Genomic DNA, 18,391 nt, shown 5'->3' with positions numbered 1-18,391 from the left:
TAACAATGTTTATGGAACACATTTAATGTTCAATAAAAGTGTAAACAAAGGCAGTAAAGCAGCTTCACATCTAATTGTTTATTACTCATTATATATTTTTAACTTTAAGATAATTAAATAATTGTTCAAATCTAGATATAAACACTTATCATATATACTATTTAGAGATTTATAGGATTTTTCACAGAGAATCTAAAATTTTCCACCAAACCAATAAATTTGCATTTGGCTTTCATTTTTAAAATTTCTCTACAAAGACAACATTAGATGTGGCCATGGACAAAGGTTATCCGCATATCTTCACCTCTTCCTCCTCTGCTACAAAGCCAATCTCTCAGTCTCAGTCCTAGCTCTGCAGCAGAGTACCTGCCAAAATGTTTCCTCACACTGCACCAATCTGCAATGGATCATACAGATACATCTTTCCTTTGTAACTACCATCCGCTCACTTGTGACTGTATTTAAGCCCCAAATCTAGCAGGCCCACCCTGGAACCCATAGGTCTCTGAAACCATGGAACCTTTCTCTCAATTGCTCCAAATACAATCCCTGGCACTACTTTCAATAGTTTTGTGATAGACCACCTGCTTAGGTTTCTTTTCACCCTTTCTACCATTAAAAGACTAACCAGATCCCGGTGAAGCACTCTGCTCTGGGTACCACTCAGTTCACCCTCATTTTCTGTAAGCTGTCAATAACTAGATACACATTTTAGAAGTAATACTGAACGGCCACATAACAGAGGATTCCAGAAGAATTTCCTACCATACAATATACCATATTCTCCTAAAGAACAGGAGAGAGGGGAAACAAACAAAATAAAACAAATAAACAAAAAACTAAATAAATAAATAAATAAATAAATAAATAAATAATATTGACATATAAAAATAGAATCAGATATCAACAGCTAGAATTAAAGTCCTCCCAAACCCAGGCGACTAGACTCCAGAACAAAAATATAGCCATAAGAATATGATTACAGTAGAAACAATGCTATCATAGTAGACAAAAAATCCCACTTAATTAAAACATAAAGCAAAGTCCTTATAATAGCCTTTACAGATATCATAGAGAACCTTAATAAATAATAATACCTAGTTATTTATTAAGAAATAAGTAAATACCTTAAAGAACCATATAAAATAACCGAGAAAAGAGTAGGAGAAAATAAATAAAATAGTTTAAGACTTGAAAGTAGAAACAAGATAAATAAATAACAACCAAATTGAGGGAAATATGGAAATGAAAAGCTTACAAAGTTAAATTGGAACCTCAGGGACAAGTGTCACAGAATACAAGTGATGAAAGAGACAATTTCAGTGTAGACATAGTAAAAGACATGGAAACCTGAGTCAAAGAAAATGTTAAAGCTAAGAGAATCCTACAAAAAAAATATTAGAAAATTTTAGACAATACAAAAAGACCAAATCTCAGAATAATAATAGAAGGAAAATAACCCCATATCAAAGACACAGAAGTATGTTAAAAACTTTATAAAAAACAATGAACAATAAATAAAACAACAAAAACAAAATCCCTGCCTTAAAGACAAAGAAGTCTATCAAGGTATAAGAAGCATACAGAACACCAAATACGTGAGATGAAGACAGAAAGTCTCATTTTCATGAGAAAATAAAAACCATAAACATGTCATAATTCCTCAAAATAGTTCATGAAATAGGAATAGAAAGAACATTGTACAATTTGTTTTGTGAGGGCACAGCTAACCTGGCACCCAAACCCCAAATTTCATTGAAATCAAACAGAGATATAATTGTAGACTAGGCTTTCTTATGATTATGGATGCAGAAATTCAGACTAAAACACTAGAAAACATATTCCAAACTACATCAAGAAATTCGTACCACATGATCCTGAAACCTTAATCCCAGAGACGGAGGTATGATTCAACACATATGAAACAAAAGGGCAATCCATGATATAAGCAAATTGAAAGATAAAACCCATGTGATCACTTCAGATGTAGAAAAGGCTTTTGACCTAATCCAATACCTTTAAAGGTTCTAGAGAGATAAGGGATATAATGACCATACCCCAACATACTAAAGATAGCTTACAGCAAGCCCAAAGCCATCCTCAACTTAAATGGAGAAAATTCAACACAATCCACTATAATCAGGAAAAGAAAAGCATTGCCCTCTCTCCTCATACATATTTAACACAGCACTTGAAGTTGTAGTTACAGCAATAGGGCAACTGAAGGAGAACAAGAGGACACAAATTGCAAGTGATTAGGCCAAAGTTTCTTCATTTGCAAATGATATGATAGAATACATAACTGCAGTTATTTGAATGTGCTTGGCCTATGGAGTGAAATATTAGGAGGTGTGGCCTTGACAGAATAGGAGTGGCATTGTTGGAGGAAGTATGTTAGTGAGGAGGTAGGTTTTGAGACCCTCCTAGCTTTCTGAAAGCCAGTATTCTTCTGTTTGCTATCAGATGAAGAATTCTCAGCTCTTCCAGAGTCAAACCGGCCTGGATGCTGCCAAGCTCCTGGGTAGAGGTTAATAGACTAAACTTTTTGAACTTTTAAGCTAGCCCCAGTTAAGGGTTCTTTATAAGATTGCCTTGACTATGGTGTCTCTTCGTAGCAATGAAACCCTAACTAAGACAATAACATATCTTAAAAAATATTTAAGAAATGTCTACCATTGATAAAAACTTTCAGCAAAGTAACTAGACATGAAATTAATCCATAAAACTCATGAGCCCTTTTAAATAAAATTGATAAATGGACTGAGAAAGAAATTGAGGACACACCTATCACAATTGCCTAAAGTAATATAAAATATGGAGGAATAACTTTATTCAAGCAAGTAGAAGACAAAAGAAGTATAACTTTAAAACACTGAAGAAAGAAACTGAAAAAAATATTAGAAGACAAAACGATCTCTTATGGTCATTGATCAATATTATTAATATAATAAAAATGGCCATTCTACCAAAAGTAATCTATAGATTAAATGATATCCCCAACTAAATTATAACACCATTCACTAAGTATCTTGAAAAGTCAATATTTATCTTAGTAAAATGAAAGCACACACACACAAAGCAAACCTGAATAATAAAAGAACTTCTTGAATTATAATCATCCCACATTTTGAAGTAGTAATGCATATTTATAGTTATAAAACAGTATGGTATTTGGCCTAAAAACCGACAACTTAATCAACTGAGTCAAATTGAAGTCGCAGAGATAAATTCACACACCTACAGACATGTGATGTTTCATAAAAATACTAGGAATACACCTTGTAGGAATGATAACAACTTCAACAAATGGTGCTACTCAAACTGTATGTAGAAGTATTCAAATATATCCATCCTCATAAACTTGAACAAAATTTGACTCCAGATGGACTAAATACTTCCACATAAATCCAGATAAAACCAACCTGTTAAAATAGAAAGCAGGGAATAGCCTTGAACTTACTGCCACAGGAAAAGACTCATAAAAGAACACCTTATCAAAGGCACTATGATAACAACTGATAAATGTCAAATCATTAAACTAAAAAGCTTCTACACAGCAAAGCACATGATTATTCAGACAAAGCAGCAGTCTACATAATAAGAAAGAAAAAAAAAAACAACCCCACTGAAAGGTAGGACATAGAGCTAAACAGAATACTCAACAACAACATCAACAACAACAACAACAAGTAGTGAGAAACACTTAAAGAAATATTTCACACCCTTGATCATGAGGGAAATGTAAATCAACGCTATTTCAGAATTTTATCTTGTACCTGCAGAATGGCTTACATCCATAAACTAAGTAAAACTCATCCTGATGTCGAGTAAAGGGAACACTATTCCGTTGTTGACAGGAGGGCAAACTTGTAACGTACTATAGAAATCAAGAAGGTGGAAATAGATCTACTGTAAGGACCAGGTATACCACTCTTAACCAAGTACTTGAAGGAAGCTTAACAGCACAACAGAAACACTGGCTCAACCATATTTTTTGCTGCAATATGCATATTAGCCAAAAATGGAAGCTAACTACAAGTCCCTCAACAGAAATATGGATACATTTATGGAGCACAGACTGAAGAAAAGGTCATTCAGGGACTGCCCCATATGGAGATACATGCCTTACACTGTCACTAAACACAGACAATATTGTGGATGCCAAGAAGTGCATGCTGACAGGAGCCTGATATTGCTGTCTCCTGAGAAGCTCCTACAGAGCCTAAAAAACACAGAGTTGGATGCTCTCAACCAACCATTAGACAGAGAACTCGATCCCCAATGGAGGAGTTAGATAAAGAGGATCTAAAGTAGCTTGCAACCCTGTAAAAAGAACAATATTAACCAACCAGACCCTTCAGAGCTCCCAGAGACTAAACCACCGACAAAAGAGAGTACACATGGAGGGGCCCATGGCTCCAGCTGCATAAGTAGCAGAGGATGCCTTATGGGGCATCAGTGAGAAGAGAGACCCTTGGCCCTGTGAAACCTTAATACTCCAATGTGGGAACACCAGGGTGCAGAGATGGGAGGGAGTAGATATGTTGGGGAACACTCTCATAGAGGCAGGGCATGGGGAATAAAATAGGAGAATTCCAGAAGTGAAACCAGGAAAGGGGATAACACTTGCAATGTAAATAAAGAATATATCCAATAAAAATAAAATGTAGCACATTTATATTGAGATATCTTTCAGAAGTGAAAATATTGAAATGATGATAGTTAATTAAGTCACAAAAGTATCACATGAAAACCACAAACAACCAATTCAGTTTCCAAGACTGCAGGTTACTCTCTACCAACTGACAGCAAGACCTCACTGCTGAAGATAACACTAACAAAATTCATTAAACTTGGTGAAGCTGAGTGCCCACAATGATTCTTCACACTTATATTCTAGCATTGCAGTTCAAGAAGATATTCTGTGTGCTGTCAAAGAAGAAACATAAACACCAAACCAGTTACAAACCCTTGGATCAACACTGATGTCCTGCCTACAAGGTATACCAGGGAAACTGTGGCACAAAATTTGTGGGAGTAAGCAGGAAATATCTGGTTTTAGTTAAAGCCCATTCCAGAGAATGAAATTATATCTTACACTGCTTGGGTGACTAAGTGCCGAAGTTAATAAGAGAAGGTAGCCCAAGGATCTATAGCAAAAAAAAAAAAAAAAAAAAAAAAAAAAAAAGGCCTATTATTTCAAAAACAAAACAAAAGCAAACAAAACTGCCACAATAAAATAACTTCTAAAGACAGTCTGCTTGCCTCAGTGCCTTGCTCTGCTACCATAGAGAAGCTTCCTCTTGTAGCAAATGGAAAAAAATACTGAGACCCACAGACAGACATTATACAGAGAGGGATGTTGGAACCCTCAGCTCTAAATGGAAAGTATCCTTTAATTCCGTTCTCTCAGAGATCAGGGAACACCGCGAAAGAGAAAACAAAAGGTAAAAACCAGAGGAGATGGAGAATTAAAAATAAATGTTATAAAATAAATACATTTTTTAAAAAATTTTAGAAATATGTTAATAAAAGATGTCATTATGTAAGTCAAACTAAAAAGAAAAAAAGTCCTCTAAATCAACAATTTCAAAGCACTTGTGAACTTACAGAGACTGAAGCAGTAACAGTCTAGGGTCCTAGAGTTGAAAGAAGAAATAGACCTGATCCCAAATTCTAATTTGATCCTTCATCCCTAATCCCAAAGAAGTTTCCAGTTTATAACCAGATACAAGCAAACACTCAATTTCCTATCCACAACAGACTGAGGTCACATTGACATGGGCCAGGTCCCAAGTGGTTATGTAGAGGCTTTCCTGCTTGTTTTGATGCTCTGCTGAAGAAGAGAAGTAGGGAAAAAGTAATGTAGATTTGTAACATGCATGCATATTTTCTGAAATTTTAAGAATAAATCAACAAAACCCATTGCTTTAAAGAAATGATATACCCCTCTGCTAGAAATTACACTAATGTTTTCTAATTAAATGGTATATTGTTGTAAAACTGCCTAATAATAATTTAGGAGGAAACAAACCATCTGCAAAACTATTTGTCCAGTCTTCTGACAGTTCTATGCTCTTGTAATAAGCTGTCGATCAGGTGAAGTAATATGACCATCATGGTCTCAAAGCTGTTCTATTTCATCTACTCTTCCTGAGCTCCTATCATATCCAGTGTCATTGACCTTCTGAGTTGTAATGTGTAACTCCAACTGAGTTCAGCAGATGGTAATTATAATGTGGGCATAACTTGACCTCACTGGGCTATGGGAACTTTAGAATAATATCCATACAGATATTGTAATGCTACAGAGTATACGCCATACAAGTAGTGACATAATTGTTCCAATGGCCCTACCATAACACAATCAAATGCTTGAGAACGTTAAGCGATGCGTTGTTAATGATCATTTTTGAGGTCATCCACTTAGCTTATTTTTGACAAAGAACAAATGCATTTTAGGGATGTGCATTGAATTGTATCTTAAAGCTGACCATCTTCCTTATGAGTGTGTCAGATAGAGAATAGAAAAAATAAACTATATGAAATTAGAAGAATAGATCAAGTAATTTAAATTTTTACTTACATTTCAATAGTAGAAAACAAAAACAGAATAAAAATTCCTTAAAATTATCTTATAGCTTCTGAAGGCAAAAGCTTTGAGTTGGACTTAATTTATATTTAGATAATAAATTAGTTTGTTTAACTAGAACACTATATTTTTAAATAGTTATAAACATTGCCTATGTTTTTCAGCAGGCTCGTCCTGTAAACTGTTTTATTACATCACAAATGTGTTATATATTCAAGAATGTGCACTTTCAGTGTTCAGTACCTAGAAAATGAAAAGGCTGGGTTATTATTGAATTACCTGAAATATTGTTTTGCAAGGTGTGTATTAAACCACCAACCAAAGCCACCAACATAGACTGAGTAATAATTGTTTCAGTGACGGTAAGCACTCCAACTTTTATGGATTGGTGAAGATGAATTAAGATCTCTGAGGCAAAATACTCAGTACAGTTCCCAGCACTCAATGAACCTTATTAATCAATAAGCCAATGTATTCATGCTCACATGGTTATTTGATAATTGTCATCTCCTCTTTGTAGATGAGGTTCTGGAATTAATCCATAATCTCACATTAATAACGTCTTCTGGGTAAATTTTCCCCTTCATTCTCCTATATCCTCTCTAATGTTCTGCCACAGCTGAGAAGTACTGGTTATGTACTCTTGTTCCTAATGAGCTAATTATTTCTTTAATGCAACACAACTGAGTAAATTTGTAATTTATTTCATATAATTTTGAGCCAGAGAACCAGAGAATGTTAGGACAGTGGAATAATAATGGTAGAATGGAAGACTAAGTGTAAGACTGTAAGAACAGTGAGTGAGTAAGTAAGAAAGCTAACTGGCTATTAAAGTCCAAGCTATAGATTTTGGACTTTATACACAAACCATATTTTGTGTGTTCTTACCCATTCATTTGTCTCATTTACAAGTGTTGGTCCAACTGGCACTCAGCATGCAGAAGAATAAAAATAGACCCTTTCTTATTTCCTTGTAAAAAAAAAAAAAAAAAAAAAAAAACTCAAGTGCAAGTGGATCAAAGATTTTTACATTAAACCAGGTACACTGAAATTATTAGAAGAGAGAGTAGAGAAAACCTTAGAACACATAGTCACAGGAGAATATTTCCTGAACAGAACACCAATGGCTTGTGCTCTAAGGTCAATGATTGAGAAATGAGACGTAATGAGATTGCAAAGTTTCTGTAAAACTAAGGACACTGCCAAGAAAACAAAATGGCAGCCAGCAAATTGGGAAAAGATCTTTACCAACTCCACATCTGATAGAGGCCTAATATCCAAGGTATACAAAGAAATCAAGAAGTTAGACATTAGAGAATCAAACAACCCTATTAAAAATGGGGTACAGAGCTAAACAAAAAGTTCTCAATTGAGGAATATCGAATGGCTGAGAAACATCTAAAGAAGTGCTCGACATCCTTAGTCATCATGGAAATGCAAACCAAAACAACCCTGAGATTCCACCTCACACCAGTCAGAATGGCTAAGATCAAAAATTCAGATGACAACAGATGCTGGTGAGGATGCAGAGAAAGAGGAACACTTCTCCACTGTTGGTGGGGTTGTAAACTGGTATAACCACTATGGAAATCAGTCTGGCAATCACTCAGAAAATTGGACATTGTACTACCTGAAGACCCAATTATCCAACTTCTGGGCATATACCCCAGAGAAGCTCCAACATACAACAAAGACACATGCACCGCAATGTTCGCAGCAGCCGTATTTATAATAACTAGCAGTTGGAAAGAACTCAGATGTCTTTCAGTAGATGAATGGATACAAAAAATGTGGTATATTTACACAATAAAGTACTACTCAACTATCAGAAACAATGACTTTATGAAATTCTTAAGAAAATGGATGCATCTAGAGAATATTATCCTGAGTGAGATAACCCAGTCACAAGAAACAGACATAATATGCAGTCACTGATAATTGGATACTAACTCCAGAAAGCTCTGAACACCCCAGAAACAACTCACAGACTATATGAAGTTCAAGAAAAAAAAAAGAAACAAAATGAAAAACCATTATGCTTAACCTTTAGACACCAAGAAAACTTTGACTATTTCTAGGTTATCTCTTGTTTTACATGTACTTTATTCTCATTGTAACTAGTAAGATTTTAATGCATACTATCAAACTTTTAAAAAAATCAAGTACTGGCAAAAATGTATTTGTATACTTTTATGCAAAAATGTTTAAAATCTGTACATTTATTTTTGCTTTTAAAAATAAAGTTGTTCAATTTTTAAAAAAAGATATCATTTAATGAACAAAGTAGAAAATATTTGATATTATTTTTCTGATCCTTTTAATAAAAATAATATGACAAAAAAAACAAAGAAAATTGGTTTCTCCTTAATTATCTTATAATTAATGAAATGCATACAACCCTATGTTCCTAATCATTAAATATTGTCTCTCTTTGGCTCTTTCTGAACTATTTTCGTGGATCCCCATAGGTCTCTATTCCCTCTTACTTCACGAGAAACTAGATCGTACTTTATCTTATACAGTAAAATTTGTGTTGTGATCTCAGGTTTTCTGACTAGAGCTGGTTCTTTGCTCATTTCTTGTTGCACTTCTGTTTCATGCCTTGGATTCTGAGATTGTCCCCTCGAGCTTACATACCTGCTCAGTTAAAGTCTACACTGAACCAAAAATCTTCAGTCCATCCCAGGGCTCCTTCATATGGACTGACACTTTCTATGGCCTCACTGCAGATCGTATGGAAAGGATGATTTATACACAGTCTCTGGATTTCCCAGTAAGTGAAACTGGATCTGTCTGCCACCTCTGCATCAAGTTCTCTCTCATGGTTCTCCACTGATTCTGACCTCAGGCAGCCTCTCTTCAACTGCTTCCTTTGAAAGCCTTGGATAATTCATCAGCCTACCTGCCTGAAATTTTTTACACCTGTGGCTGTCTTACATGTTCTGCTAGTTTGATTATTCTTACTGATAAACCTTCCACTTTCTTATCTTGCTGCTGTTTGATTGTGGACATGTGTTTAATCTAGTATATGCCAGTTATGTAAAATACAGCATTAAAAGCTCTGTCTGTGTATTCACTTAATAACTGTCAAGCCTGTGTGATCCGGGGTGGACTTCCTAGTGTCTCCCTGGGTGCCATTCTCATTCTGTGTGTTTTACTTCAGTAAGGTCATTCATTCATCACGTGCTTCAGGTTAGGAGGCTGACAGCTGATCTGTGTTTTCTCACTTCTTGCTTTGCACTAACTGCATCTTTATAATTACTAATCATTCACTAATTACTAATAACTATACTTTCTGATCACATCTCTAGACCTATGTAAATATAAATGTAAAAATAAATTTTAGATTTTTAGGTGTAAATCTGTTCTAATAATGTATCTCAGTGCCTCATCCAGCTTTACTAGGGGGGATGATACCCAGCCTTACTGCAACTTTTTATGCTATGTTTGGTTGGTATCCATGGGGGCATGCAAGACAAGGGGAGGGGTGGATGGGGAGTAGACTAGGAATTCTGGAAGGTTCTGGGAGGAAAATAGGGAGGGGAGACTATGGTTGGACTATGAGAAAAAAATAAATAAACTAAAAATAATGTATCTCAATTATTACAAACTAATATAACAATAAATGTTAACATGGAGTATTTTTAGCATATTTTCAGTTGTATGAATATTAAGAAATGCTGAACTCAAAAGTTTTAAATTTATTAAAGCAATATATTAAATATATAAGTATACTTAATTTTATTTGATGACTTCATTTGATTTAATACTCTACCATCAGAACTTAGATGAAAATGAAATGCTGTTTTTCCTTCTTGGTTCACATTTTACAATGCATGCAGAAGTATGGAACTGAGCTAAGACTCAGAGCCTTTCTCTTGAAATGACTGAAGTCAAATGCTGAGTGTAGATAAAAAGTTTTACAGAGGAAACAAGCTCTGTGGGATATAGAATAGCACAGTGAGCATCAGGCACTGGTATGGGAAAGACACATTTGGCTCAGGAGAAGGTATTGCTAGTTTTTGTTTATTTTGGTTTTATTGCATTTATTTATATCTTAAATGTTGTCCCCGTACAAGTCCTTCCATGAAGACTTCTTCCCACATCCCCTTCACTTCCCTATATCCTCCCAACATTAGAAGAGTTAACACTGACTTACACACTCAGCAAAGAAATGTTCTCAATTCTTAGAGGGTGGAAAACACAGTTCCAGGCTTTTTAGATGCTAAAAATTCAGTTATTGCAAGAAAAACTCTTTTTGCTAATAAAGAAACCACTTCCTAACAAGTCTGGAACTTGAATATTTTGTCTTGTAATTAAAGATCTCACTTCCAACACAGAACACCTGTATTTTCTCTTTCTCTATTTTTTTTTGTGATATTCCTACCTGATATACTAATCTCCAAAAGAATGCTTACTAATTGGCATAATATTTGGTGCAATGATATTTTTTTATTGTTGTTATACTTTAACTTCATACTAAAGAATAGTTGAATAAATAAAAGGACAAAATGAAACCGGCTGTATTAAATGCTTTGACTAATGTGGGCCCATTATTCAGTGAATAAATATACATTTTAATGAATCTCACTGAACACTTTGTGAACTGCCCAGTTTATTTTCATATAACAGATTGTAATAAAAATCTTACAAATGTCGTGTAACCAGAAGAAAGTAATAAAATGCAAATATAATCTTTCCATCCAGCTTCAGGAGACGCTCCAAGGCCTGACACTAGTACAGATGCTATGGTGTACTTACAGAGAGGAGCCTAACAGGGCTGCACTCCAAGAAGCCCAACAAGCAGCTGAGTCAGATGCAAATGTTTATACCCAAGCAGGGGACCCCTGTGGTTTAATTATGGAAAAACTGGAAGGAGCTGAGGAGGAGTGTTACCCCACAGAAAGACCAGCAGTGTCAACTAACCTGTAGCCTCATGATCTTTCAGACATTGAGCCACCAACCAGACAGCATACACTGGCTGAGACTGCCTACTCATAAACAACAGAGGACATCTTGTTTTGGCCTCAGTGAGAGAAAAAGCAAAACAGGCTAGAGGTCCCAGGGAGTGGGGAGGTCTGGTGGGATGTGGGTGTGGGATAGAAATATCCTTTTAGAGATAGGGGAGGAGGTATTGGATGAAGAACAGTCACAGGGAGGATCAGAAGGGGGATAACAATGGGACTTTAAAAAGTAAATTAATCAACCAATTAATTTATCAAAATATATATAGTTAAAGGTTCAATTTAAGACAGAATGCTTACACGCTTCCCAAACCACATGAACTTGAAGATAAGGATGCAAAAAAAGGGAGCAGCTCAATGGTCACTGTTGAACAGTTTCTTTCCAAGCATTTATTCTGCTTAAAATTGCTGACATTCTCTGTGCTTTTGTTTCAATCCTTTGTTAAGAATTAAATATAAGAATCTTTTCTCAGTTTATGTACTTTAATCAAAGCATAATTGAAAGGTGAGGCATAATACAGGGGAAGAATGCTTGCCTACAAAGTACAAGACTTGAGCTCTGTTCCTAGTGCTGGGGTAAATGAACAGGTAAACGTGAATAAAATTCAGATGCAAGACTTTGTTTGGAAGCTTAGGTTGGTCTTTTTTTGGTTTAGGTCTTGCTTAGTAAACATGCAGCCCTGGTCTACATCTCTGCATAAAATCAGATGCAATAGCACATGCCTTGTAAAAACGTAGAACTGTGTAGGTAGAGGCCGGATGTTCATAAAAACTTAAACACTACTTTCAGCTACATAACAAATTAATAGTCAATCTAAGATAAAAGGGACCTCATTTCAAAAACAAAACGGAACAGAAAACAAACAACAATGACAAAATGAATCTCCAACCAGTTTCTGTTATATAAAGTAGGTTGTGAGCTGGTAAGACAGCAGCAGCTAATCAAAAGTTTTATCCAAAACCAAAAAATAAAATAACAACAACTTTAATGACATAAAAATAGTGTGATAAAATTTAAACTGTGATTAAATTCAGTTAAAGAGAGGCTTTAGAAGGAAATATGACACAGACCGAGTTGGGGTACTTAGTCTTATGCTTTCCTGTGAGTTTGAACATTTGTCACAGTTATTATACAACACGTACAAGTTCCATTATGAGGAATAAACACAACTTATGATTCCTGTGAAAGATGTTTCTTATTTAATACTTTGTGTCACTTTAATCCATTATATAATTTAGCAAGGCAGAGAGAATAGTTTTGAGTCTTATAGTTAAGAAAAAAAGCATATTTCTCCCCAAAACTCACTTCTACTTTGCTTCTCTTATAGCATACTAGGCCAGTATAAACAGAGCACTTGAAAATTTTCTTATCGTTTCAAAGGAGGGCATAGCATTTGTAACCAAAGATATTACTAATTCTATTATCAAATTTATTTGATATTATTTACACATACATAATTCTAAATAAATAAAGAGTAATTGTGTATCAGTTAAGTGCTCATAACAGTGGGTATAAAAGTAAGTAAAATATTCTTGAATAAAAGCTGATAATGAAATCTAGGTGTGTAATTAAGTGTAATAACAAGAATTAAATAAAAACCTAAAGCTCTTCAGTTACAATCAGAACACACTTAACAGTATACTGGATGGAATAGTGAAACAAGTTATATTAAGAACATTAATAGCAACTAAATGAGACATAAGATGTGAAGAATAAAATGTTAGATGGATGAGAAATAAGCAGTATGTCTCTTATAAAATATATTTTAATCAGTGAGAAACTAAAGTGGAAACAAGTGTCTTCATAACTATTTATTGAGGGTTATATACAGTGAATAATTAAAATACTAAGACAGTACATAATATTTAACCCAGGCTTATTTTCAGAAATATAGTATTACATATATTTAATATTGCTTGAGTATTAAAATAGTTATATTTTGCATACCCAAAATCAATCTGCATATTATGACTCTTCATCTAAAATCTGTAAGTCCAATATTAAACAATAAGTAACCCTACAGAAGAGGTTGCTGTGAAACTTTTATATGTGCAGGATCCAACACCGTGAACAGAAAGGTACATACATATGGATTTCCATGCAGGATCATATTTACCTCAATTTTATTCTAAAATCAAAAATCAACTAAAAATTTTTGTACTAAAAAGAAAGTGAATATTTTAGTCCAGTGATTCTTAGTTTTAATTGGCAGATTGATGTATCCTTGAAGTCAATGAGATTTGTGAAGATCAGGCTATCCTGTGAGCATGTCTAGGTCAAATTTCATTAACTGGCTTTATTTATGTTGAAAAACTGAGACTCAAAATGTATAACAACATTCGTAAGTTCAGGATGCTGGATTACATAAGAGAAAGCAAACCTAATAGAGAACATGGATACATGCCCTTCACTCTTCTTTTAACCTCTAACTATGATGAGATAAATTGTGTAGTTTTCTTATTCCTTTGCACGAGTGCTGTGACGGACTATAACCTGAGATTGTAAGCACTATCAGACCTCTCTATTCTAAGTAGCCTTTAGTCCAGCTATTTTATCACAAAAACAAAAACTGAAGTAAGGTAGCCCTCAATTTGGCAGGGCTACCTTGCATGTGGTGTCAATTTCATTGGGTAATGTATAATTATATTTATACAAACGAATGTGTTCAATGTCTTTCAAACTTAAAATAACTTCTCAGGAAGTAGACTTAGAAAATGAAATAACCATAACCATAGTCAATTATGATTTAAATCAGGGAATACATTTTAGTTCTTTAAGCACAATAAAGAAGGTAAATGGTAACTGACCCTTGGCATAGAGTCAGAGAGACAATCATACAAGGATAGCATTAGGCTCTCATGTCTTTGGTATAGTGGTGATTCTACTCTGTTCCCTTGAGTGCAGACAAGAAGAAAGGTTGCACCATTTTAACAAGAGATTACAATAGCTCCAAAAGCCAAGTTTTAATCCAAACATCTCATTTCAATGTTGGAGGTTTTCTACAAATATGAAACACTAAAACTAAGTATGTAAAGAACATGTTTGCCACCTAGGTATCTAGATTTTGCTCTAACCCCTAAAATGGTAGTCACTGTCTTTTGCAGTTAAGATGTTAAATGCTGCCAAAAACCTTTACTGATTGAAGTAAATAGGCTCAAAACTTCTTTTTTGTAAATCCCTTTTCTTTATTACTGAAAATACTAGAGCCAGGAGCTGTATATTATACTATAGTATATAGTCAGGACTATACTATGGTATGGTAGAGTATCACCACTATATGTTTTACCTTTAATAAGGCTGAGTTTAGGTGACTAGTTGGTGAATTATGATTGCAGCTGTGTGCTTGGATATCTACATGATGACTAGCCAATTACAGTGACTGCAAAGGTCTGTCATAAGGGACATTTCAAATTAAGCATTATCCTAAACAAAACTAAGTCTCAGCTTAATTTTGATCCCTTTAGCTATTCACGGTTCAGTTAATCAAGTGGGAAAAAAAATCTATCCTCAATACATAGAATGATTTATTTGTTTGCATGAAGGGGAGAGAAATGATCACATCTCTGAGTAATGAATTAGAAATACAAAGTTCACATGGCAGCACTGCTGATGAAAATTACCTGCCTGCTGCTACAACTGTGCTCATGAATTCATTAACCTTTTGCCATAAGAATCTTCAAACTCCAGCAGACACTGAGGTTCCTCCGTTCATCTTTCATTATTTTAGAAAACAAAATTAAGTTCAGTCCATAAAGAAAATCCATAGATTTCATTGGTTCTCATACATTTTTATCAAAACCACATAACATTTTTAATATATAGGTTCTTGATGACACTCATTGTTTTTTGTGAGCAAGAAATGAGCATAATGGCTGCTTCGTCTGTCACTTATCTCACTTAATGAATAAGATCAGCTAAGTCTTCGCAGAGTATTGGCTACTTTAATTTTGCCTTTCCAGCTTGAGTTAATAAATTTAAGTACAGGATCCCTGTACTCCCATATCTCAGTAAAATTTCTTAAACACATTTCTACACAGTTCGCTTTCTCTTGAATATGGATTTATTCAATTTGTTGTATGATTACAATATCCAAGTGTGTGTGCCTGTGACATGGTTTGATGATTTTCAATTGGTGTAAAAACTATAAATAGTTAAATAAAACTATATAGGACAGGAGCCTTATTAATAAATCGTAGAGTTAATATATATCCTTTACATGCTAATTTAAGGGACAACCAGGATGGGCAGATGTGAAGATTATAAAACACTTAAAAACTGTAGGATGATATACTCTCCACACTGACAGATCTTATGCAATTATTAAGGGCCATACTCATTTTTCTCACTATGGTAGTATATCTCTTAAAAATGTTAACGATTTTTAATACTTAGTTGTTTAAATTGTTCTATTCTACTATTCAGAGTTTTCTTTTGAATTTTAATTGAATGCATTATATTATTAGGAATTAATCTCACCTCACCCGATAATGAACTACCAGGTATACTACAGATCAGAGTATATTTACATTGTTTTTGGAGATTACAATAATTTTACATTTTTTTTCAAGAGAACAGTAATTTTTTTTTAAATTCACCTTTAAAAAGATAATGAAATATCTCCCTGAATATTTTTGGACAATTGATTTTTTGTTGTAGTCAAAAGACTTATATGAGGACAGTTATATTTTAGCATTATTTAAGTGAGTGGTCTTTTAGAAAATGATGATAAATATGGTTGAAAACTACGAGTAAGATGCATTTCACTGTAAATGCTTCAAATTAAGGGATTTTTGAAAGCTTAGACAAAAAAGCATTTGTATCTGTTAACACATTAAAATTTTCCAAATAACTATTTCTATGACACTGAAAGGAATACAACATTTTCAAAGCAATAAGTTTAGAATATTTAGTGAAACATTTTGGTCACTTCACTTTTAACACTACTTTCATTATAATAAAAGCATTTCATATTACACACATTCATTTGAACTACCAAATATTTAGAAACAACATCTATTTTATTATGTAATAAAGCACACACAAGCACACAATAAAACACACACATTCATATCGCCACATAGTTTGCCCATGATAACCTCATTCAGTGTTGTCACTGATTCTTGTTTGATTGTGTAAAGTGCAAAAATATACAGAAAGTAGTCAATGCTTTTAAGCATTTTTGCAAACTGAGACCAGACTCACAATGTTCTCTGGTTAACATAAGAATTAAAAAAATGACTAGTCTGGAAATAATAATCTGTGTACCTGACAGGTAATGTTCTGTCTCCTTTTCTCCTATCCATTTCTCTCTGAGGGACAGGATACCATCGAAAATTTAGCTTCCAGTTAAAACCGCCATAAGTCATGTCTGACCCAGCCATGTACTCAAAGGTGTCATCGCTAATAACATCAATGATTGGACACACAACTCTTTTCCTGTAGAGAAACAAAAGCCAATTCACACACAAATGATAATTTACATTAGCCCTTCAAATTGATTATAGATAATGTTATAACATTTAATTAATTTTATGACCCCACTGCCTTTATTTCTATCTTATCCTTATTCTCTGCTGAACCATTTCCTGAGACTGCTTCTCTTCCTCACCTTTACCTTAATGCTATGATGTGAAATCTAATCAAATATTCTAATTGACCTTCAAGCTGATTTCAGAATGCATTCTAAGTACTAACTCAGCAGGATGAACATTGACTATTTTTCATAAGCTACCACCCACAGCATGATTAGTCAAGTTGCTTTAATATTATGCATCATTCTTAGCTATAACCCACTGAAAAGCAATAGCATACGGGGAGGGAGAGTGGATGAGAGAAAATTAGATCTGGAGCTTTGCATTTCAAATAGATCAAGTTAGTTTAAAGATTATAGGAAAACTTGTCACAGAGAAAATTCCCTTAAGGAAAAAATATTCAGCAAAAATTAAGATCACGATCTATTAGTACCAATAAACAGCATCTATGAAGGACAGCAGGACCATGACAACTTATCAGCAAGCTGTCAGAGAACTCTGAGTCTCTGAATATCTCAGTCAGTCCAGGGAATGTGCTAAAACAAGACAGTAACTTTTGTTTTTCTGTTTTACCTTAGTTTCCTATACTAAATAATATTCATGATGTTTTAGTTTTGTTGTGAGTCTATTTAGTATACAGATGTTTCATTTAGGTCATGCTTTGGTATTTTTTTTCATCTCTTTCATAGCTTCTCTCACTCTTGCCTCTTTGTAGTCTTAATAGATTAACCACCAATCATCACCACAAGAAAATGTTCATGCCTACTCACAATGGCATTGATTAAATTCTGAAGAACAAAGTGTCACCCACATTCTACTTCACCCATAGCTATGGAAAGGACTACAATATCTGCAGTAGTGCTTCCATTCATTACAATGTAGTCCTATATGCCATACAGTTGGCCATTGATAAAGTTCTCTGAAATCACTAAGCTTCATCCAACCCCTGTAAAGGCTTCTTGGTGAATCCAGCCACAAGCAAATCATAACATCAATTAATTAATTAATTGTTTACTGGATGCCCAGAACTTTTAATGGGCAATAAATCAGATTTATTCTCTCGAGCACATTTGTTGTCTAATTATGGCAGTGTAAAAATGTATAATCAGAAACAGAAAGACTCATTATATATGCATAAATACAATGCAAATAAATGTCTAGAATAAAAACAAATGGTTTATATATGGAAATATAAAACATTCGATTAAAAGCACATTAAGTTGTATATGTTGAAAGAAGAGTATAATATGTTACCCGAGAATATATTGAAGAGATTCTAACTTCATTTTGCTTTGTCAGCCTC

The 18,391-nt window shown here is 34.1% G+C and overlaps 1 protein-coding gene across 1 annotated transcript in view; it reads right to left on the bottom strand.

Annotated features, from left to right (window-relative positions):
* GALNT13 (polypeptide N-acetylgalactosaminyltransferase 13) overlaps positions 1-18,391 on the bottom strand; it is a gene marked incomplete at both ends in the record, with an annotated part of 487,973 nt that overhangs the window by 221,083 nt on the left and 248,499 nt on the right. Inside the window, one exon of the mRNA XM_080927236.1 lies at positions 16,823-16,993. Within this exon, the coding sequence (XP_080783362.1) occupies positions 16,823-16,993 (171 nt within the window). The remainder of the gene's footprint in view (positions 1-16,822; positions 16,994-18,391) is intronic.

Source organism: Micromys minutus (genome assembly GCF_963924665.1).
Source record: "Micromys minutus genome assembly, chromosome: 13".
Classification (NCBI taxonomy): Eukaryota; Metazoa; Chordata; class Mammalia; order Rodentia; family Muridae; genus Micromys; species Micromys minutus.
The sequence above is the reverse complement of the archived record's forward strand: the minus strand, read 5'-3'. Positions and strand labels throughout refer to the sequence as shown.